Here is a 20374-nt window from a genome sequence, read left to right on the forward strand (position 1 = left end):
TGCCGCTTTAAGTGGAACTTTTATCATTAAAGGTGGAGTCAGCCATTCTGGAGAACTGTTGTTGTTAAAATCTCTTTTTGTCAAAATCAGTGAATATCTCATCATCCGCCGACTACAGTATATGTACCGTATTAGCGCTGCTATGTAAACAAAGGGGGCTCACCTTAGCTATCAACATGCCCATTTCCTGGGTCTGGGCTGTGCATTAAAATGGGATTTTTTTTTCAGCGCACACAGTATGGACTGGCAGCAGATTTTGAGGAGATATTCTCTGATTTTGACAAACTTTTTTGTCAACAAGCATCCTCTAGAATCGCAGACTATACCTTTTTTTAATGTTTCCAAAGCGAGTTCTCACAACACATGGAATCATGGGATGAAGATAAGGCGCAAAAAGAACTATGCCTCACATTACATAGAGTGTGTTCCAAATTATTTTGCAAATTATATTTTTCTCAGATTTTCCTAAATAGTCGATGCAAATGACAGTCAGTATACTTTAAGTCATCAACCGTTAAAGTATGATTCACATTTTATTGAACAAACCTCCCAATGATAACAGTATTTTTTTTCAAAAATAAAAAACTCAAAATGCACTGTTCCAAATTATTATGCACAACAGATTTTCAAAACAGTTTATAGGTTGTGAAGAACAAAAAATGGCCATTTGTTGAATTTGCAGAATGTGGAGGTCATATTTATTGAAATCAAAAGCTATTTCAATCAGAAACATCTTTACAGGCCAAGTTACGTGTTAACATAGGACCCCTTCTTTGATATCACCTTCACAATTCTTGCATCCATTGAACTTGTGAGTTTTTGGAGAGTTTCTGCTTGAATGTCTTTGCAGGATGTCAGAATAGCCTCCCATAGCTGCTGTTTTGATGTGAACTGCCTCCCAACCTCATAGATCTTTTGCTTGAGGATGCTCCAAAGGTTCTCAATAGGGTTAAGGTCAGGGGAAGATGGGGGCCACACCATGAGGTTCTCTCCTTTTTTATGCCCATAGCAGCCAATGACACAGATGTATTCTTTGCTGCATGAGATGGTGCATTGTCATGCATGAAGATGATTTTACTACGGAAGGCACGGTTCTTCTTTTTGTACCACGGAAGAAAGTGGTCAGTCAGAAACTCAACATACTTTGCAGAGGTCATTTTAACACCGTCAGGGACCCTAAAGGGGCCTACCAGCTCTCTCCCCATGATTCCGGCCCAAAACATTACTCCACCACCTCCTTGCTGACGTCGCAGCCTTGTTGGGACATGGTGGCCATTCACCAACCATCCACTACTCCGTCCATCTGGACCATCCAGGGTCGCACGGCACTCATCAGTAAACAAGACTGTTTGAAAATTAGTCTTCATGTATTTCTGAGCCCAGTGCAACCGTTTCTGCTTGTGAACATTGTTTAGTTGGCCGAATAATAGGTTTATGCACAACTGCAAACCTCTGGAGGATCCTACACCTTGAGGTTTGCGGGACTCCAGAGGCACCAGCGGCTTCAAATACCTGTCTGCTGCTCTGTAACGGCATTTTAGCAGCTGCTCTCTTTAGCCGATGAATTTGTCTGGCAGAAATCTTCCTCATTGTCCCTTTATCTTCACAAATCCGTCTGTGCTCTGAATCAGCCACAAATCTCTTCACAGTACGATCACGCTTCAATTTCTTTGAAATATCTATTGTTTTCATACCTTGTCCAAGGTATTACACTATTTGACGCTTTTCGGCAGCAGATAGATCCTTTTTCTTTCCCATAGTGCTTGAAACATGTGGCCTGCTTTATAATGTGGAACGTCCTTCTTAAGTAGTTTTCCTTTGATTGGGATCACCTGGCAAACTAATTATCACAGGTGTATGAGATCGATTTCAATGATCCAAGGTGCCCTGAGACACAATATCATACATGTTTTATTGAAAAACTGAAAATTAAATGTTTGACACTTAAATCCAATTTGCATAATAATTTGGAACACGGTGTAAGTATGATACATCATCTGTTTGTATGCTCATTAGCACACATCTTGATATTTATTTCAGTGGATGATCTCCACACAGAATTTAGTGCTGTCCACCGCTGAGGGATTTACCCAGAGCTTTGTTGATCATTCCAGAGGTCCAGATTATCTCTACAGAGAGACAGAGTCAGCCAACCTGATTCACCTGACCCTCGAAAGCTGCTTATCTTTGGGCCGTTGTGCTGGAGGCCCTTCATAATGGCTGGATTAGTCACGGCTAGGCAGTCAGACTCCCCGGACCTTACAGATGTGTTGTGACTTCCTGAAAGCCAACTGCTCTGTGAGAGCGCCGTGCTTTGGTTGCAGGGAGAGAAATGCACTAACGGTTTTTAGACAGATAGATAAAAAATGGTTACGAGATGGTAAAAAAAATGAGTTTAGGCCATCATTTAGTATGTGATGTGACTTGCTTACCAGTCAGTCTGCTGTTTGTGTGTGTCAGCGTTGGCTTTAGAGGGCATGTGGCGACGGAACAGTATGCTCCCTTCACACCTCCCTCTCACTCACTGGTGTCTTTATAAAGCCTCTGGGCCGATGCTGTGGTTGTGATTGAGTGTTGGAGAGACACTCCTTCCCTCATCAGCAGTCTCTCACAGACAAGGACACACAGTTTGAATGCAGACACATGTGCCCTCCAGCACAAGTCCTGATTTTTTGTCCGCTAAATGTGCCTTGCATCGTAAGCCACAGCTTTTTCAATTGTGCTTTGGATATGTTCATGCATAAGTGTCGAGAGCCAGTGTCCTTTTGGATTTGTATATCAACTGTGTTGGTATCTTCTTGACTTAAATTTTTTTTTGGTATTCTAGTTGTTCTCGCATTTTGATTATTATTATTTATGTTCTCAAGTGGAGTATTGAACTGCAGTTAAAATCAAATCAAAATCATTGCTTTCCAGAGAGCATCGTCATTTATTTTATTATTGTGTCATTTAAGCACTTTGTTTTGCTGCACAGTGTTGCATGGTGTATTTGCAATGGTTTTCTCTTGGTTATTTTAACTGTTATTACCCCCTGCCTCTACGAAAGCACTGTGACTAGTACTTTGCTTAGTTCAGATTTCATGGTCACCATATGAAAAATGTGCATCGATCAACAACACACAAGAGACTCATGTGTAACGGCCTCATTTACAGCATCACGGGCGGTGGCTCCAAGAAGGATGACGGCGAGACGAAGAAAGAGGATGTTCTAAACATATTTTCCGTGGCCTCTGGCCATCTGTATGAGCGCTTTCTGAGGTGGGTCACTTTCAGTGCACAAGCACACTCGCACGCACGCTTAGCTTTCATGCCCAACACGTTACATTCCTTCAGGCCCTGGTCTTCCAACTGATCCTTCACTCTTTCGGTCCCTTTTCAGAATAATGATGCTGTCCGTCGTTCGGCATACAAAAACTCCTGTCAAGTTCTGGTTCCTCAAGAATTATCTCTCCCCATCTTTCAAGGTACTTCTCTCACTTTGTGACTCTGTACAAATAACTTTGCCTTTCCTGCTCTTTCACAATAACTTCATCCTAGTTTTCCAGAGATTTATTTATACTAAACAAAGAATTCAAGAATTGAATCAGTTTTTCTATAGAGGCCCAGATGTCCATGTCCACCATAGATAGTATATAAAAGATGTCCACATGTCTTTCAAGACACTTTTAATTGATTCTGTATGATATCACTGTTAGCTTTTAGCCTTGCATTATGATTAGACTAACATGGATTTTCAGTTGTTTAATTTCATTTCTATAATAATTGCTCTGCCGTATTTTTCTTTTTATGCTTGTAGCATATCAATGGCTGGCCCTCAGCTAGGCCACAGAAGCTAACCAACCAAACTTAAGAACAAAACTAAATTTAAGTATATTATCAGTCACTTTATGGAATTCACAAACCGTCTCGCTCATTTCATTTGCAACATACTATAGCTCAACAGCTAATTATAATTCTCTGTAATGAAATCTTGGTTGTGCCCGTGAGCTATGTATTGATTTATGTGAGGCTTTCCACTTTACAGTTAACAGGATTTTTGCACATTTTCTTAAACGTTTAGTTTAACTCAAAAAAGTGTACTCTGGGATTTGATTTATTTCACCCTCTGGCATTTTTTTTTTTTTTTGTGTGTGCGGTTAGGAGACCATCTCTCACATGGCAGAGGCGTACGGCTTTCAGTACGAGTTGGTGCAATACAAGTGGCCCCGGTGGCTCCACCAGCAGACTGAGAAGCAGCGCATTATCTGGGGATACAAAATCCTCTTCCTGGATGTTCTGTTCCCTCTGGCTGTGGACAAGATCATCTTCGTGGACGCCGACCAGGTAAGAATCAAATTGAAAAAATAAAAAACTCTATAGGAGAGAGCGGTGTGTAAGTGTGTGGCTGAAAGCGAGAGGCATCGTCTATGTCAGCGCTGGTGTGAAGATTGGATGTGATTCCACCGAAATGTTGTTGGTCCTCTATATACAGTATAAGAAAATCTCTGCATACTGACTGATGTCTTCTCTCTCACTCTCACTCTCACTCACCATCTCACCCACAGATAGTTCGGGCAGACCTGAAGGAGTTGAGGGATTTAAACCTGGAAGGTGCGCCGTATGGCTACACGCCGTTTTGTGATAGCCGCAGAGAGATGGATGGCTATCGCTTCTGGAAAACCGGTTATTGGGCATCACACCTCGGACACAGGAGATACCACATCAGGTATACTTCCTTAAAAAAACTGTGAAGCAAAACAAATAACATAATATTGTAATAATGTTACAAATAACTTGCAAGGAGTTTTGATATTGTACCTGGTGGTCAACCATATACATTATCGAATAACTTTCTAATCCCACTTCTTTTGATCTTTACTCTGTTGTCATTGTTAGGGGAAAATGAAGGTAACCACACCTGGCTAAATTTGCGGCTCAATAAACCAATGCATTTTGTATGAGTATTCTGACTTTTACAGCCATTTTGTAGGCCATTCACCATCTTATTTAGTTTGGCACATTCATAACTTGCTGCCATTCCTTGCAAAGCGGAATCAAAGGAGTTACGAAGAAATGGAAGTCTAAAAGAGACCATGCTGCAAAATGCATTGTATCTCTCAGTCTTGCAAATCAATCTTTCTCTTTTTCTGTACATTTATGCTTGAATAAATCATCTAGAGGAATGATTAATTATCATGCCAGAGTCTGGTATTGTTGTAGTTCTTAGCGAGTCCCAAATATGACAATCGAGTAAGAGGAAAGATATTTTTGTATTCTTGTGTTTGGAAATGGAAGATGGAGTTGCTTTTTATCTAAATTTTTTTCTTCTCCCTCTTATCTTTCTGGTTCTCAGAAATGATGCAATGAGAAGTTTGTTCTATAAGAAAACCTTGTAACATTTTTCGATTTGTCAGAAAAGTACGGTTATTTTCCCCAGATACTTTCACGAAAGATGAAATCAAATTATATTGAATACTGCCATGTTGGCTTATTGAATTAAACATCATTTTGACATTTTCTTAAAGGAAAAAAGAAAAGATAGAAAATTGTGGCCACACTACACTACATTACTGCGTTCATCCAGTTTCCATGGTGATGGTGTTTCAGGTGGCTGCCAGTGGCTGAACTGAAACAGGTTGATGAGGATGGGGTGGAAAAAGAAGAAAAAAAAACAGTCAGAGAACCCCAGTCACTTGAATGGAAGCCAGTGGGCTGCTTAGCTCTGCAGGGCAGGACAAATGCAGTGAGGGGAGAATGATACGCATTAGTGGATCCAGGAAGAACATGAGGTTGTGAATATCCTCTGGCAGACTTAGATCTAATAGGTGATAAGTGAAAGTACAGGGACTGCATGGTTGGCTTTATTAACTCACCATGTTTGGTAGAATTATCAGAATGTGCCTTGGGTATACTTTTTTTTATTCAGTCATTATTTCAATTTTTATGAAGTCATTCCTATGGGTTTTCCCTTTCATGCAATGTTTTTCTCACTCCTGCTATTTCTCTTTCTTCTCATTCTCTCTCTTTCCTATATTCCAACCAGCGCTCTGTATGTAGTAGATTTAAAGAAGTTTCGGAAGATTGCGGCCGGGGACAGATTGCGAGGCCAGTACCAGGCTCTGAGCCAAGACCCCAACAGTCTGTCCAACCTGGACCAGGTATGTCTCCTCACTGCATTATTTAAAGCACAGAGTTTGTTCCTTGTCGATGTGTCATATGTGTAATACCTCAACTTTTTTTTATTTATTTTTTTACATTTTTAGGACCTTCCAAACAACATGATCCACCAAGTGGCCATCAAGTCTCTCCCACAGGAGTGGCTGTGGTGTGAGACGTGGTGCGATGACTCCTCCAAAGTGACAGCTAAGACTATAGACCTGGTGAGTCCCTGAGCAATTCAACCTGACTTTGGAATACTAAGCAGTATTGTAGGGAATGTTGTCGGGCATACCTGGGAATTCGCTAGATAATTAAACATCAACTCTAATTGTTCCTTTTTATTCAGATAATGAAATCAATAAGTCCCTTTCTGTCTTCTTTATTTTAGTCCCTATTTCTTGCTGTAGCATGCTGATAATTGAAACAGTATTTGTATACCACTATTTTTACACCATGATTTCAGCTCTGTTGGTTGTAGTAGTGAACTGTAGCTGATGCAGCACTGAAAAGCAGGGGCACATTCCCAGCCTCTAACGTCTATTAGCCCTACTTGGCATTTAAGACAACTGAGGAGCAATCCATCCTGTAGTCTCCTAGTCCTAAACTAATTTAGAAGATTACTGGACAGGCTCCAGTAGACTGGAATAGGAAGCATTGTCTCGCTGTGGTATAGGACACCACTTGGTAATTCCGACACACAAGACATGAGCTAATGTTCTTTTAACAGAATTGGAAATCAAATTAGGTTCAAATGCCTGCCACAGATGGTGCTGGGAATGGCAATATGACTTGGGAGAAAGCCGCGGCAGTGGTGGCGTGAGTAATGTCTTTTGTCTGCCTTTCTGTCGCAGTGCAATAACCCAAAGACCAAGGAGCCCAAGCTAACGGCTGCAGCAAGAATCGTGCCTGAGTGGGTTGAATATGACAACGAGATAAAACGGCTACTGAGACCAGTCCAGGAACAGGAGGATACGACTGCCTCTCCCTCACAACATAAAAAAGGTTAACAAAGAAAACCACTGTTTATTCTCTGCATCTTTAAGGTTTTCCTATTTAAAGGTGGAGTCAGTGATTCTCATAATCTGCTACCTGTGCATACTGTGTGTGCGCTGAAAAAAATCCAGTGTTCATACAAAGCCTAGGCTCTGTAAACGGACATGTTGCTAGCTACATTCGGCCCCCTTTGTTTACATACCCTTTGTCTACATTCCAGTTAATAGAGCTCAGGCTGTTTATTAACACAGGATTTTTTTTGTCAGCGAAGACACAATACAGACAGGTAGCGGATCGTGAAAATGTATTCATGGATTTTGACAAAGTGATTCTGACAAGTGTTCTCCATAATCCCTGACTCCACCTTTAAAACACAAAATGTATATCTGTTCTAGTGTTGTTTGTCGAACCTTTTTCAAAAGTTCTGGCTCTCTGACCACTATGCAAAATTTCATTATTTCTTTCCAACATCCCCCCCCCCACACTGTCTGCCTGGTAGACAAACAGCGCGATGAACTTTAGTGTCTGCCAGCACCGTGCTGAAGAGGAACCAGGCTGCTCCTCTTGCACGCAGGCCACCTGTGAAGCTTGAAGACAGACAATTCCATCTAAACATAGCCATGGAGTGTTATAGCCCCAGCCGGAGCAGGAGAAGGATGATGATATTTTCAGAGATGCCATATCTGCAGTCACACGTCTCAGAAAATGTGCATGTGATGTAAGTGTTAACTGCCAACTGTGAACTTGTGGTGCTCCATCAGAACTACAGTCGGGTGCCTTGTATAGTTTGTGGTTACAAGAGATTGATAAAGAGTGGTATGGTCACTCAAAGCACATTATTAGGTGTTTGAGAATAATATTTGCCAAATATTGCACTGATGATGTATGCAATTGAAAAGTTTAATGTTTTTCTATGTGAAACTATTTCAAAAAAGTTAGTACATTAAGGTATTATTGATTTGATGCTGTAAACAACATGAAGGCTGAAACTACCGATTGATTTGAAATGCCCAAACCAAACTGACACTAAGCTGGTCGTGTTCATACATTTCATAAATTGTTTCAAAGTTGTTACATTAGGACTATGCTTATTATTGGGGGGAGGGAAGGTGGCCAGACTCCTTTTTTTTAAAGAGTAAGAGAGGGTCTTTTATTTTAATTGTATTCTTAATACAATCTTGTTACCACTTATCACTTATCAAGTAGTTGATCAGTTTGTGGCAGCTCTTAATAGATATTTCTGATTGAACGTCTCACATTTTTTCACTATTCAGTACAGGTTGCTTGTTTATTCTGCATCATAACAGAAGGCTTAACTGAAGCAGAGTGTCTTATAAATTTAGAATGTGATCTGATGCGTGGCCTTTATCACATGCTGCCAATTGTGATCAGTGAACTGAAACTTCTTAACTGTGGCTGTTCACAGTTTGAACATTACTAATGAGTTCTGCATCCGTTTTCTTCAGTCCACACACTGATCTGAACCCACGCTTTGTCATTTGCAGCAGGAAAAAAGTTACGTCTCCAGCTGCTGCTCCAAAACGGCTTAATGTTTCTCGCAATGCCACTCCGTCCGATCCATGTTGCCTGATTGGTTAAACTGAGATGGACTGAATTTATTACAAATTGTGGACAAAGTACGGGTAAACAGCTCTACCCTGCAGTAATGTAACACAAACAACACTGCTGTTTTTTTTTTAAAGTCTTAAACATGGATCATGAGTGGGATACTGACTTTTGCCTGGAATACGAAGTTAGCTTTAGCATCAGTCTTAGCATTATATCATGTAAGTAGTAGCCACAATGTGCATGTATAAGATCCTTTGACTGGGTTGTAATTTTTTAACAAATCAACACCACTGAACAGGCATCTAGAGGCGGGTTGGGTGAGGGTCTAATGAACATATGTCTCTCCCTGCAAAGTCACTTTGGCTTAGCAGGCCATGCAATACTATTTAGTCACAAGTTATGGATCAGAAGAATCCTCATTTGCACACTAAAGGTCATGGTTTATGGATTGAAGATAGGATTTTAACTTATTACATGTTTACATCTTATGTGCATTCAGCCTCCTTGCATTTGTTTCAGTGGTACATTGGACCAGTGTTTTTGTCTCAGGAATAAGTTTGGTGTTACTGCTCAACTGGAGCCAAAAGTTTGTTCTGTCTTAAAAATTCAATAAAAATGGGGTGTAGGAAGTCTGCTCCCAGGGCAGCCATCTTTCACTGTGATGTGTCAAATAGACATGTTTATATTACCGTCTGGTGGAAAAAAATAAATCTTTGCTACAAAACCGTCATTACAAAAGCTGTTTGTGAATTATGTATTCCCCAAGTGTGGTGTGAGATTCATGCACTGAAAGGACTGCATTGAAGGGATTTTCTTGCACTGTAATTTGGTCCTCCCTTTAAACCATTTCACCAAGTGCAAATGCATTTATGGGGAACAAAAGCAGTTAAGATGGTTACAATTAGGAAAAGGTTAGATGTAATGATGAGGAAGAACCATTTCTAAGTGCCATTTCTCAAACTGTAGCTTCCGTCCATGATTGCATCACACACTCTCCCCCAGCTTTGTTCATCCAGCAACACTCTTTCCATGTACATAAATAGGTCTTTATTTACAGTTCAGGAAAAACTCCATTCATAAAAAAATAGTACTGTACCTATGTACAAAATAAATCTTACGAATGGATGTGATTTGTAGAGGGTCCTTCAGACACAAGGAAAGCATGTAAGTGTCTTTAAGAAGTAACCACTTACACTTGGCAGATAAAAAGCTGCTTCACACATGGTAGATATTTGTTAGCATAGCAACAGACCTTCCCTGAATGGAATTCAAAGTTGTATTATTCAACAACAAAGATGCATCTTTAATTAAGGTCACTGAATTAAGAGTCACGATTTTTTCCACGTTTGTTGTGAGACGTATCGGCGTGCACCGACATCCCTTACGCAGGTGATCTCCCTTTTGAAAAGGAAAATGACGAGCTCATGGATTAGAGCTTCCTCAGTTGTGGCTGTATTTAAAGTTGAATGGTCCAGAGCCGAAGGGATTGAAACCCTGGAAGCCGTGGAACCCTCCATTGAAGTTACTATGATGGTGACCCTGCTGGCTCTCCGGATCCATGGGGTCTTCTCCATGGTCAAACTTGGTTCTCATCTCTGAAAAAAAAGATAAAACCGCTCAAATGTCAGTGAAGAAAAACAATATATGTAGCTTTTGAATGAGCTTAGCTTTTGTTATTTTCGTCAAGAAATGACAAATGTTTACATTTTTCAATGAGGTTGGAGAATTTTTTTTTTTTAAGAAACCACACGTAAGCAATTAATAAGTATAAATTACCAATAAACTCCATAAATGAAATCAAGAGTTTAGTTGTAAAAGGTGTGTGTGTGTGTATACACACACACACACACACACACACACACACACACACACACACACACACACACACACACACACACACACACACACACACACACACACACACACACACACACACACACACACACACACACACACACACACACACACACACACACACACACACACACACACACACACACACACACACACACACACACACACACACAGTATCTATAAAAAGCTTTTGTAGAGGTCTCAGAAGGTTTATTTTACCTGAATATGATCAGTTTGTGCTGGAAAATGTGGGGATTCTTAAACTACAAGCATTTCTGTTTATATGAAACACTATCATAGTTAGGGCTGTTGGGTGGGGGAAAACCATCGCAATATGGATCTGTTAGATGGTATTGGAATAAAAATGTTTTATATAAAATTAATTTATGTCTGGTGAAATAATGAAGGTCTCAAGCTGCTTGGACAAAACAATCACCCCCCCCCCCCCCCCCCCCCCCACAAACACACACACACTATTAACCTGGGTCAGTGAGAACCTCTTTAGCCTGAGCGATGTCTATGAACTTCTTCTCAGCCTTCTTCTTTTCCTCTGCATCCTGGAAGTTGTCTGGATGCCACTGTTGTGCCATTTTCCTGTAGGCTTTGATTATCTCCTTTTTCTGGGCATTTCTGTAACAGGGAGAGATATATCAGCATATTAAGGACAGATAGAAACAGCTTGCCGTCAAGTATTTTCAACAAAAGCTGGAGCTAGTAATACCGTTCCATGTGTCAGGGTTATCACATTGCCTCTGATTCAACAAACCAAAGTAGCTTTGAATGCAAAAATTATGTGATTTCCAATGCAGTAAGGATCTTCTGTGGAGCAGTGGTTGGTCAATGCAGGTCAAGGCAGAAACAAATCGGCAGTGTAAAGAAACCATTTGTGAAAACCAAAAAACAATTCTTCTTGATTTGTCCCAAACAATCTATTGGAATACACCTGCAGAAATAATAAAAAAAAATCCATCCAGGGATCAGTGGTCACCTCTTCACTCCCAGGATCTTATAGTAATCCCTCTTCTTAGACTGCTTGAGAAGTCTCTGGGCTTTCTCCAGGCCTTCTTTTATTTGACGGTCATTCTCACTGTGTTTGGCTGCGGTCTCATAGTCCCTAATAGCTGAAGAAACAACAATAAAAAAGGATGGCATTAGTAGTGCTTGCTTGTCTAAAGCAGCTATTGGGAGGGAAGTATTTGTAATGCCTTTATTTAAAAAAAAAGAATAGGGATCAAGACCTGTTGTGGCAAGAATCCACCCTGCTTTAGTGTTAGTTGACGAACCACACAAACAGACACGTTTGTGTGGTTCAGAGAACTTACAAAAGATCCACAAATACTAATAATATGATATCGGACGGTATCGGCTGATATCTTAAAACACAGATATCTTTATCTGATAGGAACTGAAAAATAGTGGACTGGTGCATCACTAGAAGAAAAAGTCAATAAGATCATCAAAGTGAATGTGATTACAGTGTATCCTGAGGGGACAATTAATGTCTGGGTCGGCTGACATTGTCAGGACGATGCCCCCTAGCATTGCAAAAAAATTAAATAGATTTTTATCTCAGATGTTGTTGCCTTCATTTCAAAACAAGAGTGAAGTATTGTATCGAAAGAGCAAATATTGGCTCTGACTGTTGTTAGTGATGATCATCGGCAGAAGTGTAAATACTGTTAAATCACCTGCTGATCACGTTGCAGTCGCTGCAGGCTGTTGTGGCTGCTTTGAAGCTTGTTTACCCTGTGAGGTGTACCAGGGTGAATGAAACACCCGTGGGCTCTGACAGTTTAAACAGCCGACGTGAAGTCTGGCTTTCCCTCCTGCTGATGTGTTCATGCCCTGTTAGTGACAACATGAACAGCCTAAGCTCAGCCTGGGGATGTTATTATTCCGAGGCAGACCCGGCTGCAATGATGGTGATGTTAACTGTGCATTCATTTAGACGTCTGACTATGATTTACTTTTTATTTTTTAAATATAAACATAAAGATGGTAGGAATGTGTCTTGTCCACTCATCTAAAAGAAAAGGTTTAAACTATATTGTTGAGTTCTACAACATAAACGGAAACATTACAGATAAAGTTGAGGCAGTTTGCTGATTACATGAACTAAATTAAACCCTCCATGGAGCCTTAATCCATCGGCTTTCTCTTGTTTTAATAGCTTGTGTGTGTTGACACATCTACATGCTGGTAGCCGAGATAAAAACTCAAATAAAACATTGGGTCACACAAACCTTTTTAATACATTTTTTATTCATTTAAAATTTTAGTTTTTGACAATATGGTAATAGGATATGTTGTCACTTTAATTATTTTCGGCATATGCACATAATCCTTTCCAAAATACCAACTTCCTTTCTGTATGTTTTGCTTGCCTATATAAATTAAGTATGCATTGTTTAACTATTAGACAAATATTCAAATTTCTTAACTATGTCATTTAAATAAGACAAAACTGCCCCAACACATATTTATTTATATTGTAGTTTTGTTTTTTTCCTCATAGTCAATGACCTGCCTGGACGCACGTTTACAAACTGTGTTCAGGCCGTTGGAAAATAAACAGACAATTTCTACTTGTTTCACACTGTTCTTTTTTTACAGTATTTTTAGTTTGTAAAGTGCAAATCAATAGTAGTGCAGATTTTGACAAAAATATTCATTGGTTGTTTTTGCCCGGTGAGGAAGAACATCAGGTGACAGGTAAAATTATGTCTGGAACACAAACTATTCCTGGTTATTTCACTGTCTGCCATCGCTGGACTTCCTGCGATTTGACAGCAGATAAGGTGAGACCGTTGTTTCAGTCTAATCCCCCTCCCTCTGCAAACAAAAGGCTTTACAGAAATACTAAGTTCTTCGTGTGTGTTTTGGCACTGCCATAGAAGAATGGCTTTAGGCTTGATTAACAAGAAATTGTGCACAATTTCAAGTAGCATTGAAGGCAGCTTTTCCTTCATACACACTGCCCTCCAAACCTCATTCTAATTATGCGGTGTAAGATGACGTTTGTCTACTTTAGGGTTCAGAGATCCCTCTTTGTACCTGACAGCTTTAAAAAGAAATTGACGTTAAAAAGTCCCATTACTATTCCATTGGACATTAATGAAATGGATTAAATGATCAGATGGTAAGATGTGTATTTTTTTTGTAGTGCTACAAGGGCCCCTTGTGTTCAACTCCTGCCATGACACCAATTAGTTGTACTTCTAGAGTTAGTTTCACAAGTAATATTTACAACAGTTGCCAGTATATTAGTATATACCCAGCTAAAACTAATGCAGTCTTAAAAAAAACCTGCCTTCAAATATTTAGTTGTTGTTGAAACTGTTTTCAAGAGGTGCTGATTCAACCGATGTGTATCAATGAGGGAAGGCTAATAAAAAAAGGTGACATTTCTTAAGAAAAAAAACGAGCAAAGTATGTTGTCATAATTCAGTCTATCTTCAACAAAAAGAGAAAGTGGCCATGGACTTGATATAAATACATTTTCAGAGAAGATTGGTTAAGTCAACAGTATTTAATTTGACAACGGCTTTCCATTAACTCCATTGCATCAAAATAAACGTATTGAAAAAAAAAAAACGATCTTAACGACGCACTACAGCTACATCTGAATTGTCTGGCTTACCTTCCTCGTACTGTTCATCTTGGATATAGGCCTCTGCTCTGTCCTTGAGTGTGTTGACGTTCTCCGGGTTCGACTGGAGGACTTCGTTACACACTGAGATAGCTTTACTAGCCTGCTGGCCCTGGGTCATTGAAATGAAGAAAACGCATTATTTGGAATTATTGTTTAATAAGGTCAAAGAGTGACTTGGTGTGTCCTAAAGGGGGGAGATAGGGATGTTACCTGTGCCAGGGCATGGCAGATGCGCTCCTTGGCGAGCAGAGAGTAATGGGGCACGTTGGGCTCAGTTTTCATCACAGACTCATATTTGCTCACTGCATCTTCGTACCTAAAAGAGCAGTTTGTTTGTTCAACACTGTGCCACTGTCGATACAGTATGTATCATTGCACCCACACACATCATCAAGCCCCTCTGTTATGCGCTCTGTTTAGTCTTGTGAAGATGATATCGTATGTGTGTCGACTATGATGCGACATCCATTCTACACATTAAAATGGGATTAGCATGCCTGTTTGTGAAGACAAGGAAGTAAGAGTGCTTGAGGGCAAAGCGGCAGTCAATGTTCAGCTGATGCAATCCCTGGTCCTCAAAGGGGGATATTGTTTTCATATTGACGGAGGATATACACAACTGTCAAAGCACACGTACCTCTGCTCTTGGATGAGTTCCTCTGCTGACTGGATCTGTTTGTTGAGCTTCTTGACCTGCTTGTAATGGCTGTAACACTGCTTGTGATCTGGATCCAGCTTTAGGCACTCGCGCACCTCACTAAGGATCATACGAGGAAAGGAAGAGGAGGAGGAAGGTAAGAACGGACTCATTTTCCATGTTGGCTGATGTTCATGCTATATTTCTAATTTACAGGGGCTGAACAAAAACACCACCTTTAAGTAACACAGTACAACATTAAGTTAGTGGTTCACATAGCTGAGAGTCTACCTGTGATTATTGCCTCCCCTTCTTCTCATTTATATCGCTGGTTTTCAGCATGTGTCTAGATGTTTTTTTGCTTGCAACATTAATTTGAAATTAAATTTTCAAAATAATATTTTTTCTGTGACTTTGTAGTAGGGCATGAGAATCCTTACATGACATACAATATGGCAACCAAGGCACTGTTTGAATCCCTAGTGCACACAGTCCACTGCAGACATTTACTGCAGTTTACGGAATGGGAGCTTCCTCAAAGAAAGTGGCCGGCAAGTGGGTCTTACTTGAGCGACATCTCATGGTCTCCAAGATTATAGTAGATGGTGCTGAGTTTGTAGAAGGCCTGGGTATTGTCATTCTTCAACTTGGAGGCAGCTTTAAGGTCACTGACGGCCCTCCCCATCTCCCCCATTCGGATAAAACACTCGGCTCGCATCTCACGAGAGGTCACGTCCCAAACACAGGTCTGCAACAACAGGCGGACAATAAACTCTTAGTGTTAACTGCAGAGCTATTCAATATGAAAATGCTCTGTACAATCTGCAGTGATGATAACATGGGACACAAATTAGGAAATGCTGATTAGGGAAGGTGTCTGACCTCAATGACAGTGTCAAGCTGGGCAGCGGCTGTCACATAATCCTGGCTTTTGAAGCTGTTGCGTGCCTGAGCCACGAGTCGCTGAATTTCATCCGACCTCATCAGCTGACTCTCGGCTTCACTCTCCTCTTTGTCGCTAGTTTTGGACTTCAGCTGAAAATAGTAAAAGGGAAGTCATAGTCAAAGAACTACAACTGGGAGAAAACAAAAACAATATTGAAACCAGTATGAAGTATGGAAAATGAGGGGTAGACACTAGACCAGACCATCTTCTGTTCTCTTAAGAAACTTCACTGACACATTCCAATATGAGCTCTCATATTACTGAAGAGGGTTCTCTTGTGCCAACTTTTCCGCTTGAGAGCATTACCTATCACAGCAGTGGCAGTGCTTTGCCTAAACCCATTACATTTTAATCATCCTCATCACAGGGCTCATCGTATTCACAATCTTGGCTAACGGCACATCTTTTGCAAATAGACCTGGGGGTTACCGTTTAAGTGTCTCCCGTGAGCTCAGCTTAGGAAAGAGTATAACGCATAAAAGTGATGCATTATGCTGGGCCAACGTTTTGGACTGCTGATGCAGCAGGACGGCGCGCACCTCTTGCCGGGATCCCTTGACATTACATTGCCAACGTGTTGTCTACTTCAAAACTGCATAAGCCCAGATGCGGGAACGTGGCTCCATGCCCATCACACTTGCACTCCCAGGGAGTGACTGCAATACATCACAGGAATATAGGACTAACCACATAACCATAGTAAAGTTTATCGTCTTTAGTATTCAATTAAAGGAGTAATTAAGAAGGGGGCTACTGATCTAAAAACAGGCCTGTGAGGATTAAGGCCCTCCACATGCCCTTTGCACAATGTGACATGTGTATGATGGTCACATCTTAGCCCCATACAGAAGAGGAAGGAACTTCATTTTGTCATGCGTGATTGCCTCGCCTCAGCTGTAAATGAGATCTAAGAATGATTAGTAGATATAACAAGGGCATTTATGTCTTCTGGGACAAGTGTGGAACCTCAACGTTAAATTGGTCATTCTAATGGAGAAATGCATTAGCGAGCTTCTGTCTTAATCCTTAACGAGCACCTAAAAATGATCCCTGAAGGCCCAAATGAGAGTTCAGTGCCAATTTAATCATCATATACATCTTGAAAGGTGGTCTATCCTTGTTCTCCATGGCCTCATTTGACCCATGTGCATCCATTTTTAATTTCCCCACTACTTGGCTTCAATACATTATGATATATAAAAAAAATATATATAATGTTGTCAACCTCTGTGTATAACTGTACATTATGGGGAACTAAATCAAGTTTGCACATTGCATAAAAAAACATGCATTTCCTTCAACACAATTAAAATATTAGTTTAACTATGCCATTTTTTTAAAATCCTATTGAAAATAACTGAAAGGTAGTTAGTTTTCAGGCTAGAGTTTGGTGTCACTTTAATGCCAGGCTACACAGATCAACACTGACACCTCCTGGTGAACTCTTCTTTTCTAACTAAATAGTGACTTTTCTCAGTCTTTTTGTTGCTGCTGACGAGGTACAACAGGATAAGACAGTGCTTAGTGCTTACCACTGTTTTGAAGTCACTCTCTGCTTCATCCAGTCTCCCCTGTTTCAAAAGGAGATTTCCTCTCTGGAGCCGGGCCTGTTAAGAAAAAGAAGAGGGGACTTTTTTTCTCTCTTTTTTTTGCACGGACTTATCAACACAGCTGACACAACTGGCCAGTTTCCCAGCAACTGGAATCTAGCCTGAATCTTAAAGGTCACATATTATGCTAAATGCACTTTTTAAATGTGTTCTAACATATCCATGGGTCCACGGTGTGCCTAGAGACTGCCAAAATATTTTTAAAAATAACACTCTCCTTTTCTCACTCTCCCCCTTTCTGAAACCACCACCCCTCCCCCACCCAATATACTCCAGTCAGCATTCTCCCCTTTTCTGACCTCACAAACTGGAAAGCCAGAAGCTTCCACTGTGCAGCCCACACCCCTATTTCTTATTGGTCCACGGCCCTGACAGACAGAGGGCAAAGCGTATCTGGCTTCGCTTCCGGACAGGGGGCGGGGGGAGCTCAAAGATTGTATATTTACGAAGGGAGCTGCAGCTCTTTTTAAAAAAATAGGCCATTGTGAGATTAGCTGAACATCAGCATAGTACAATAAATTATCTGAAAGTTTTTTTCAGCAAACAATTAAAGAAAAACGTATTAGGGACCACTAAGACCATATAATATGGTGTATAATAGAACCGAAAAGTGTATAATATGGGAGCTTTAAACAAAATGTAAAGCTTACACTATAAACACATAAATAGCAGCTTCTTCAAATCATTGGTGTCGAATCGTTTCTCAGCTAATGCTGTCAGACCTATAGTGCGAGTCTGCACAATGACATAAACACTGTGTCCAGCTGTGCGAACAAAAATGTTTAAAAAAACAAAAACTCACAGATGTGAAGTCCGGTTTGAGCTCAATAACTCGGCTTAAATCTGGTAGTGCAGATTTGGACTTCCCCATAGCCAGAAATACTGTGGCTCTCCTGTAGTAGGCCATGTAGTTCTTGGGATCTCCATCTGACAAAATGACAAGGGACTGTGAACGTCTTGAATCATATTTCCTAGAGCAAATAGAAAAATCTTTTTTTTGTTAAACTTTGTTTCTGACACTCACTCACCTACGGCAGCATGGAAATGAGAGAGGGCATCGGCTAGTTGACCAGCAGCAAGCAGCTTCTTCCCCATCTCCATATGACTGTCCACACTCCCATCCCTGCCACATTTCACGCCTGAAACACACACACACACACACACACACACACACACACACACACACACACACACACACACACACACACACACACACACACACACACACCCTTATGCATCACAACACTCTAGTTTTTCTGACATGTATTCACGTTAGGTACGACCAATAACAGACGGAAGCAAATCAATGACGTGAATTCAGAGACAGGACTTTGACATGCAAGTCAATGAGCAAGTTAGCAGTCAAACGTGTGTTGTAAGTTAACTTTAAAATGCTTGAATTAAATACCTAGTCTTACAAAATAAGCTGTATGTATGTTTAAAATCACCCGTAGGCCCAAACAAACTGCTTATTTTCACTCATAATAATAACTGAACAAGGTTTTGCCCTGATATGACTGATGAGCTAGCTTAACGTTAGCGTGACGTTAGCCAACAGTTATCACCAACATTAGCGATGTAACGTCACTGTGTGTGACTAAAACAAGCAGTCTAAACCATGGTCAAAGTTGTAGCTAATGGTAAAGTTAAGTAGTTTGTAGCTTAACAGCTTTCACTAGCATTGTAAAGTACAGTCAGCTTCTTACCTTCATATCTCATATCAATCAAAACAAGAACATATGGGATGTAAGTCAGTATCCTGTGAGCTACATGATCGATGGAAACCATGGTTAAAGTTGCACCAGGCAGGTCTTATCTCCCACACACGTCTGACGGTGTTATATTAACTAATGTTTCACCTAATTCTCGACTCTCCCATGTGTTGACCCGCTACTCAGTCACTCAGCATGCATTGCCTCTTTCTCCCTGTCACAGCAAAGCAGCAAGCTCCAACCAGGCTCCAACGGGCCGGTCGTGGGGGACTGTGATTGGCTGGATTCTTTGGAAAACTCCGCCCACCACTGTTGGCTCAACGGAGAGGAGCCACGGCAGCATTTACACTGTGTGTGTGTGTGTGTGTGTGTGTGTGTGTGTGTGTGTGTGTGTGTGTGTGTGTGTGTGTGTGTGTGTGTGTGTGTGTGTGTGTGTGTGTGTGTATGTGTGCAGAGCCGGCCCGAGGCATAAGCGAACTAAGCGGCCGCTTAGGGCCCCCGACTGCCTGGGGGGCCCCCTCCAAAAAAAAAAAATTATTTTATTTTATTTTTTTTATTTTTTTAGTTTTTGTGTTTGATATTAACATCATATTGTGCAAATGTGAGTTATCATACAAAAAAAGGAATAAAATGTTTTGGTCTAGATAATTAATAGCCTAAAAATGTAATCAGTTCATCCGGGAGGAAATCCGAAATTATCTGATCATGTCACGTTCACATCCATGCACAGTGTGTATTGAGTTTATCTAAAAACAATTGGAAATGGGGCTGCCCTCAGTTGCCCATGCACTGTGTATAGTCTATAGCCTATTTCAGCCTTGTCTGTGGAAAAAAAGATACAGTAGCTGGACAACAGAGTTCTTCTGCTTAGCTCCTCACACTGCATTTAAATGCATTCACTATATTACAGAGAAATATGTCCCGTAAAAGAAAAAGAGCTCCAAGCCCAACCCAGAGGACCCTCCATAATATTTTATTTTATATTAATATATATATTTTTTTTTAAATATATTTTTTGAGCATTTTTATGCTTTATTGATAGTGCAGAGAGACAGAGGTGAAATGGGGCAGAGAGGGGAGTGACATGCAGAGAACGACCGCGGGTGGGAATCGAACCCGGGTCTGCTGCTGGGCCCGGCCCGGGAGGGGGACGCCTTACTATATTAATATTTGTATGGAAAATCCATGTGTCCTTCTTCAATAGCTTCTAATTCATCTGACCCAGTGTCTCCAAATTATTTGTTCACACAATTTCTCAGATTT

The 20374-nt window shown here is 40.6% G+C and overlaps 2 protein-coding genes across 5 annotated transcripts in view; one reads left to right on the forward strand and one right to left on the reverse strand.

Moving 5' to 3' along the window:
- uggt2 (UDP-glucose glycoprotein glucosyltransferase 2) overlaps positions 1-9393 on the forward strand; it is a 35226-nt gene extending 25833 nt beyond the window's left edge. For all 4 annotated transcript variants that reach the window (XM_080038725.1, XM_080038724.1, XM_080038723.1 and 1 more), the window contains 8 exons: positions 3154-3258; positions 3380-3464; positions 4141-4323; positions 4545-4705; positions 6023-6137; positions 6243-6359; positions 6990-7140; positions 7631-9393. In XM_080038725.1, coding sequence (XP_079894851.1) covers positions 3154-3258; positions 3380-3464; positions 4141-4323; positions 4545-4705; positions 6023-6137; positions 6243-6359; positions 6990-7140; positions 7631-7653 — 940 coding nt within the window. In that variant the 3' untranslated portion in view covers positions 7654-9393. The remainder of the gene's footprint in view (positions 1-3153; positions 3259-3379; positions 3465-4140; positions 4324-4544; positions 4706-6022; positions 6138-6242; positions 6360-6989; positions 7141-7630) is intronic.
- Positions 9394-9732: 339 nt separating this feature from the next.
- dnajc3a (DnaJ (Hsp40) homolog, subfamily C, member 3a) lies at positions 9733-19320 on the reverse strand. Its single transcript, XM_080038094.1, has 12 exons — positions 19106-19320; positions 18428-18538; positions 18202-18326; positions 17322-17396; positions 15726-15878; positions 15410-15591; positions 14844-14963; positions 14417-14522; positions 14195-14315; positions 11543-11675; positions 11036-11184; positions 9733-10295 (listed from the first exon to the last, which is right to left on the reverse strand). The coding sequence occupies exons 1-12, from the start codon at positions 19185-19187 to the stop codon at positions 10141-10143; spliced, it is 1512 nt and encodes a 503-aa protein (XP_079894220.1). The 5' UTR covers positions 19188-19320; the 3' UTR covers positions 9733-10140.
- Between the last annotated feature and the right edge of the window lie 1054 nt (positions 19321-20374).

The sequence above is a fragment of the Ammodytes marinus genome, assembly GCF_949987685.1.
Source record: "Ammodytes marinus genome assembly, chromosome: 12".
Taxonomy (NCBI): Eukaryota; Metazoa; Chordata; class Actinopteri; order Uranoscopiformes; family Ammodytidae; genus Ammodytes; species Ammodytes marinus.